Below are 7,940 nucleotides of genomic sequence, written 5' to 3'. Positions count from 1 at the left end.
AGTCAAAGCATTTCAGTAAACGGCGGCAGTCTAAGAGCAGTCTGAAGGCTGTAAACAGCGTTGCTGTTACACGAAAATAAAATGTGTAGGGCAAGCAGTTAATGAGAACGTCCAGGTAACCAATATTTATTGCATGTACGTTATAAATAGAGCGATAAATAGAGATAGCACGTGCTCGATGTGAAGTCAAGAAATGCCATTTACGAGATATAAATCCTCTAAGCTTAATTTCTTGAGGAAATTTAAGTTTTCTCTAGATCGGCAATCACTCCATCCGTCTTAAACTGCTGGAACTCTCTTCCTTCCGATGTTAATGCGAATTCATCATTGCGGAATCTTAAGAAACACTTACATGGACCTTCCATAAAAGTTCCATTATACTTCTCCACTGAAAGTAGACATGTTCAGATCATACATGCAAGACTCAGAATGGAATGCAGCTCCTTGAATAGTTACCTCTACATCACAGGGGCTTGGCACGATTTTCCAAATGATAGTCTATATATATATGTATATAGTATATAGATACTATATACATATATATATGGACTATCATTTGGAAATATGGACTATCATTTGGAAAATCGTGCCAAGCCCCTGTGCTCTACATGAAAGGCTTGATGGATAGACCTCTCTGCTCATCCACTATCTTTTGCGATGCCCACTATACGATAATCTCCGCATCCAATATCTCATTATAACCTTACAGAAAGAATGTTACTACTAAACGTTTCTGATTTCTTATATTTAATACTTATATTTATTTTTATTTATATTTATATTCAATACTAACATCACTTTGGAATCAAATCACGTACCTAAGGAAAAATCATTTTATTATCATGTTTGATTTTTCTTCATCAATTTGAAAACATGCATAATCATAATCATGAAAGCTTTAATTAGGTTTAAAACCATCAAGAAATATTTATCAGACAAGCTCACCACCCACCCACTTGTCCCTTCATCCCTCCACACCCTCCTCCTCGTATACTTAGTAGATGAATAAACAGTAGACGAATCAAACTTACGGATTTTATAAATTCAATCAAATCTTCTCTCACATTTTGTTTTATTGCTGATCTTGTCCATCTCGACATTGTAAATTTTAATTGAAGGGAAGTGGTTTAACAACAGCTTTACAACTTGTTTCTATATCCAGTTCAATCTTGAAGCGATTTGTTGTATTTTGTCTTGTCTGTATGAAACGAAATAAAGTTTATACTAAACAAAATTAGTTAATTACATCAAAATATTAATTATCTTGGCATTCCTCATTTCTTAGAGATCCTTTTCATATTAGTATATATTTCACCGATTACATTTTGATTATTTGTAATGCCGACAGTACACGTGTGAAATTCTAGTTAATGCGATGTCTGGAATAAACTGTCACCGTAGGGGAATATTTCAGAAACCATCTCTGAAAACTACCCCTTTGTATGTAACATCTCAATTGGAAGCATTCTAATTCGCACTGTCAGATTTAAAGACTGGTGTCATCGCTTGTGAAGAGTTATACATGTATAATAATATAAGCGTCTGGGCAAATGTGTGTCTCGGTGTTTGTGCAGTTTATAAACTTTTCGTTGAGCTTTTGTGCCGGATAATTCATATTACAGTAGATGTATTTAAATGAGAGACCATTTTCAATCATCGTTTTGTTCCCGAACATCTACACAGAGCAATCTAATTAAAATAGAGATGCTAATACTACGTTACATGAAGATATAACGATACCGCATAAGGGGTCACATCGGGATGACCTTTTGGATTAACAAATCAAATTACAACCGACAGAAGCTTGGAAGTGAATTTCATATAATCTGTCAATCTGCTTCAAGTCATTTCGTCAAACCAAGCATATACATTGTAACTATATACATGCTGTAGCGAAATGGTTAGCTTCAGAGGCATGATGTGACAAATGGGTGAGATCGGTGACATCGAAAAATTCACAATTTGCACTGAAAGTGAAATATTAAGATAACAAAGGTCACCAGAACGTGACCCCTTATGCGATGTCGTTAGATGTTCAGATAGCGTAGTGAGAATGGGTACATTTTGACATTTGTACATATATCTACATTATAATTAGATTGCAACACAGAACTGTCGTTCCTTATACTCTCTAGAATGTGGTCCACTGCTCATATGCAACGCCTTGTTAGCGCAACTATATGTTAAAGAAATGAACCCGTGAATAAACGTGAATTACATGAAAACATTGTATCATGAAAGTATTTAATAAACATAGTTTATCACAAACTAAGGAAACTTATGCCTTAGCTATGTATTAAGTCCATTTGTTTTCAAAAGTATATGACATTGCCAAGCATTTCTTAAATCGGTTGGATTATAACCATGTGCCGTAAGGGTATTCCAAAACTGGGTATCCCAATAGTCCACTTTTCCAGTGTAAAATAATTTGTTGTTTAGCGGAGCAATACCCAACTTATTAGCTACAATTGCCAAGAAAACATCATCAAAAACGATGTGTTTAGTGTACTGACTTGCTGTAATAAAATCCATGACGAATTTCATTGACATTACTATACTTCCGGCACTGACGAATGGCGGATAAATGTTATACGGGTACTGTGCTGTAGATATATACCACTTACTACCCTTTGACCTAAATGGATATGACCTCGGGTTGACCCATCCCATGTACAGATATTCATTCACGTTTCCGGTTACTTCCAGTTGCTGTACCAACAAGTCTGTGGCCACATAGTAATCGTCATCCACCAACATGACGTAATCACTTTGCTGACACGAGTTACCGGCCCATATCAATGCACCACGTGTTTTCCACGTGTTCATATAGTAACTATCTCCATAATCGATTTGTAGTATATCTCTGTGAATTTTAATTTCCTCTTCCACGTCTTTGACACCTCTGTTTGTTTTTCCCAAAACGAACACTCGTTTGATCCCGTAAATACGCTCTTCGTTAGCCCAGGTGTCCCGAATAACTTGTCGAATTTTTCTGTTTCTAGGAGCTGATTTGACAACAATCAACAACTTTGTACTGTTTGTACAAGTCACTTCCGGTTTTGTTATAAACGAATATGGATACACATTGATCTTTTTAGGTGACTGGTATAGCAATTCTTCCCGAATGTTTCTCACTAACTTCACCATGTCGATATCGAGCGGATATGATGTATAGTTTGTATTGTTGAAGAAAGGTATCGACACTGCCTTGTGTCGTTCAACACCCATTTGTAGCTCTGTCCGCCATCTTGAACTTTCTAATGAATACAGGGTCGAATTGCTCCATTTCTTGGCGGCTATACATCCTTTTGGCAGGCGTTCCGATCCTATATTTAAATAAAACAATGTTAATATCAGAATAGATACAAAGGAAAGTAACGCGAATGACGTTAGAGTTTGTTTTAGAAAACTCATCTTCTTGTGGTCACATAGCCAAATCCAGCCAGGAAATAAACAACTCTACAAGCTCGAGCGGTCAGTGATAACAGAAAATATAGTGGCTGATAACGGTGGTCTAGTTAGTTTTACTGCTGTGATACACCACTGATAAGACTCAAGGCCGAGGGTTCTTTCAGATTAAACACGAATTATGTAAAATGTAACGTATAAGATATGCCTGTCAGACCATTGATTGGTTGATCATAGTACTTATCTATGTATGTATTCATACGTATTAGTTTAAGACATGCTAACAATATTTACTGGAGGGTGTATGGGGGCACATTAGCACAGTAGTACCGTGTAACATGACCCCATGAACCCCCCAGCAAGAAACTACAGTGCGATCTGCATTATGTCATATATGGGGCGTATGATTCAGTTTACACACGCATACGTAGCATTACCTTGCGGATTTATACAGATACCTTAGGGTATTATCTCTTTGACCACTTTTTGTCGTATTCTGTATTATTTATTGTCGTTATGTAATATAAATTATAAAATATACCCATTGAGGATTTCTTCAATGACCAAGTCACATTGTTTTATATGCTGTTCTTTCAGAGAAATATAACAAACTTCAACTTTCAAAACTCGAATTCAAAACGACCGCCTGACAATGATCAGTCTCAAAGTTAACTATACACAAGTATGGGGGGGGGGGGGTACTATAGTTTTTAGAGATTTGACGGGAAAAAGCCAAGAAACATGTTTTTTAGACTCAATTGTAATCAATGATAAATCAAGAAACTTGATGTTATACAGGGACGTATTTAGTGTGACAGCATGTTTTACATACCTCGACCAAATTTCGACCACTATCTTGTAAATATTTTATTTTTATGAAACTCGCGATCTGATTGGTTGACTATGCCGACCGGAAGCAATGATATCGCATAACATAACATGACATTATTTGCAAAATGGTGGTCGAAGTGTTTTGTACTTACTGTTTGACTACATCACTGCTTAGACCGTCTGATATTTTACGTACCCAATAGTTACGAGGTTGTGAAATAACTATATTCATATGATCTCTTTGGCGATATTTTGAATGAAATTACTAAACTTTGCATGCTGGTGAATTCCTTACCCTTGACTTCGATATAGTTCCCCACCGGCGTCTGCTAAGCCTACCAGATCAGTGCACAGGCGCTTGCATAGAAAATGAGAATTTAAAAAAAAAATGATATCATTGGTATGTGTACTGTACTTTACAGAGTACACATACCTCTGTCATATAAAAAAAAAATGAAAATCACATTGTCTATGCAAGCGCCTGTGGATCAGTGGTGAAGTTATGGCATGGAATTGTAGTTTCTTTTATGTTTTATGTTATGTATGTCATCTGGTGTGCCACAGGGACCGATTTTAGGGCACATACTCTTTGCAATTTATCAATCATCTTTCAGAGAAGATGCTAAGATTTGTAGAACTATCTATAACCCCGATGAGGAAGTTGAACATCAAAGTGACCTGAACTAGCTCAGAATGGTATGGAGTGTAATACTTAACTACTGGAGTTCCATCAAGATACTGTATTATATGCATATACCGGGAAATCTAGTCTGAACAGTTTGACACTTCAGACAAAGAAAGAAAAGAATTTTGGAATCATTAGGAACGAAGACCTTACATTCTGAGATCATTTTATTTGACAAAAATTATAAAACGAGCAAGTTTGTTTGTTTTTTGTTTAACGTCCTATTAACAGCCAGGTTCATTTAAGGACGTGCCAGGTTTTGGAGGTGGAGGAAAGCCGCCGGAGTACCCGGAGAAAAACCTCCGGCCTTTGATAGGTTTCGAACTCGCAACTCAGAGGTGGAGGGGTAGTGATAAAGTGTCGGGACACCTTAACCACTCGGCCACCGCGGCCCCAACTCTTAAGAGAATTTCGCCAAAACCCAAATATAATTAATATAGAATAACCACAATATTTTCTTTCTACTTTGGATAGCGAATTGGTAAAGTTAAAAAAAAATCGAATCGTCCAAAAATTTAAGTCTTATATTTCAAAGCGGTTGAAGATTTTGGTTTTTACGTTTTTAGTTAAAACTTCAATTATCAAATTTTCAGATCGTTTTGGTATTTCGCATTGTTGTGCGTTTCACGGCCCATAAACTTTCCGGATACCTTCCACCGTGACAAAATGTCTTGGACCGTTAATGTAGATTAAACCTATTGGTATCGACCGATCGAAACACCGATACACCAGTATACTATATTAGAGATAAATATCTAAACATGCACAGTTAAAACTACAGTCAACTTAACACAATTTAACAAAACCATTTGTTAACGTTTTTTCTTCTGATCACCACAAATATCACGATAGGACACCGAGCAGACGTATGCTTTAACCGGTGTTATATCTATCGGGGACCGTTCGTGTTTGTTTAATATGGCCGTAATAAAATTAGTTTCATAAATCTAACACAACATTGTGCATTTATACATCAGCCAGTGTCGTTTATAACAATGTTTGCTATGACAGACAACACCGAGTATGTTCTAAACACAGGGACATGGTACAAATCCCTATCTCACCGCGTTTGATATGAGTTTAATACGGACCGTGTGTTGGGAATTTGTGTCAAGTCCCTATGTTTTCAGATATCAAAAACCAAAACAAGAACCCGTACAGGCACACACAGGAAATGTTGTGTCTCTACTGTACCTGAGGAATTTTAATGGTATTCCAGACCAATGCGGAATCGGTGTCCAACCAGAGAACTATATACATGTATATAGGTACGTCTTTGGTCCAACAGTTATTGACAACTGAAAATATGTTGTTATGCATTTTATAAATGACCAATAATGTCAAAGACATTTTGTTGGATTATTGGAGTTACGCTGGGAAAAGTCTGAAGATTTAAAATCAAAAACATGGATTCACAACAACAACAAAATAGATATACGAAATGGATGTGTTCATTTCGACCCTGTGTAGGCCGGTAACATTAGGATCGATAACATTGGCACCTCTCATTTTCAATCGGGAACATTTTATCATTGCAACGGAAGTGACGTATTTGTGGTGACAGTTGGCATTGCAAAGGTCGGTAACCGTAAAAACAGGTGAGGTGGAGTGATTTATTTGAAAATGACAGTTTCTGGTCGAAGCATTATTGTGTTTGGAGTTATGATGACATTTGTCTACATTTTAATTTACGTTTATGGTTCGTCTAGGCGTTCAAAAGATCCATCCGACCCAAGATGCATTGCAAAAGGAAGTGCAACTTTAGATGAATTAGATGCCATACAGAATTTTTCATTTGATTTTCCGCCAGATTATATTTACTCTAAAGACAATAAAATATGGCATGAAGTCTTGACAAAAAGTCTACGCCAGATTTCAAAGGAGCAATCGAATGTATTCAACGATACGTATCCTCTCAACGTGAACATGCGAGAGTTGGTGAACGTATACAAAAGCGGAGGCTACGTTGCCCCACTTAAGGTTAATGAATATCCATTTCAGTTCATACGAAACCCCACTAAAGTATGTGAAAAGGGACAAAAAGTGTTTCTCTTATTCCTCATCAAATCTGCCCTACGCCATTTTGATAGACGACAAGTGATTCGTCAGACTTGGGCCAATGCAGAGGTCTGTAAGAAATTTGGAGTTCGGAGGCTGTTTTTAACTGGAATAATGCGAGGACAGAATCGATATCATGAGTTTTTAAGGAATGAAATTTTATACTACGAAGATACTCTCCAAATGGATTACTTTGATATGTATTACAACAACACGTGGAAAACACGTGGTGGAATTAAATGGGCGGTCAACGAATGTAAACAAGCCGAGTACGTTATGGTAGTGGATGACGATTTCTATGTTGCTTCCGATCTCCTCGTCCAACTTTTACATACAGTTGGCAGGTCTAGGAATTTCTATATGGGCTGGCTAAACAGGAATCCAGTTCCCGTTCGGAACATGCGTGATAAGTGGTTTGTCTCTAAACGGGATTTTCGGTACCCCGTTTATCCGGAGTTTATCAGCGCCGGAGCTATTGTAATGTCCATGGATTTTGCCGTGGACATTCATATTGCAAGTCAGTATACTAATCATTTCAAATTTGACGATGTGTTCATTGGTATAGTGGCTTCTAAGCTCAGGGTGAGGCCTGTTTCCTGTAGTCTATTCTCCATGTTCAAAGTCTGGTTCACTGCAGACCGCTTTTGGAAAACGCTTGTATCGCATGAGTACAAACCCAAGGAACTTCTACAGGCGTGGAAATGTCATCTTCTTATAAACAGCCAAGGGCTGGATGGTAGCATTGACACGTCGTAACACAAAATCATTCGCATACCGGATACTGAGTTTATGAAAAAAATATGGCAATCCTGTTTTCCTGCTTTATTTAAACTATGATTATTTAGTTATGACTTAATCTCTATAACACGTAGATAGGAACTTTAAGAAGGAGGGCACCGCCACTTATCTCCCAGATTATGTATGTACATGTTTACAGCCCCAGTCAGTATTAGACCCT

At 37.2% G+C, this 7,940-nt stretch overlaps 2 protein-coding genes across 2 annotated transcripts; one reads left to right on the top strand and one right to left on the bottom strand.

Moving 5' to 3' along the window:
* Positions 1–242: 242 nt before the first annotated feature.
* Positions 243–3,147, bottom strand: LOC117338875 (lactosylceramide 1,3-N-acetyl-beta-D-glucosaminyltransferase B-like). Its single transcript, XM_033900238.1, has 2 exons — positions 2,625–3,147; positions 243–388 (listed from the first exon to the last, which is right to left on the bottom strand). Exons 1-2 carry the CDS (start codon positions 3,145–3,147, stop codon positions 243–245), a joined length of 669 nt encoding a protein of 222 aa, XP_033756129.1.
* A 3,400-nt stretch (positions 3,148–6,547) lies between these two features.
* On the top strand, positions 6,548–7,738 carry LOC117338874 (beta-1,3-galactosyltransferase 5-like). Its single transcript, XM_033900237.1, has one exon. The coding sequence runs from the start codon at positions 6,548–6,550 to the stop codon at positions 7,736–7,738; it is 1,191 nt and encodes a 396-aa protein (XP_033756128.1).
* The last annotated feature ends 202 nt before the right edge of the window (positions 7,739–7,940 follow it).

Source organism: Pecten maximus, chromosome 12 (genome assembly GCF_902652985.1).
Source record: "Pecten maximus chromosome 12, xPecMax1.1, whole genome shotgun sequence".
In the NCBI taxonomy this organism is placed as follows: domain Eukaryota; kingdom Metazoa; phylum Mollusca; class Bivalvia; order Pectinida; family Pectinidae; genus Pecten; species Pecten maximus.
Note: the sequence above shows the minus strand (reverse complement) of the source record. Positions and strands in the feature narration are given on the sequence as shown.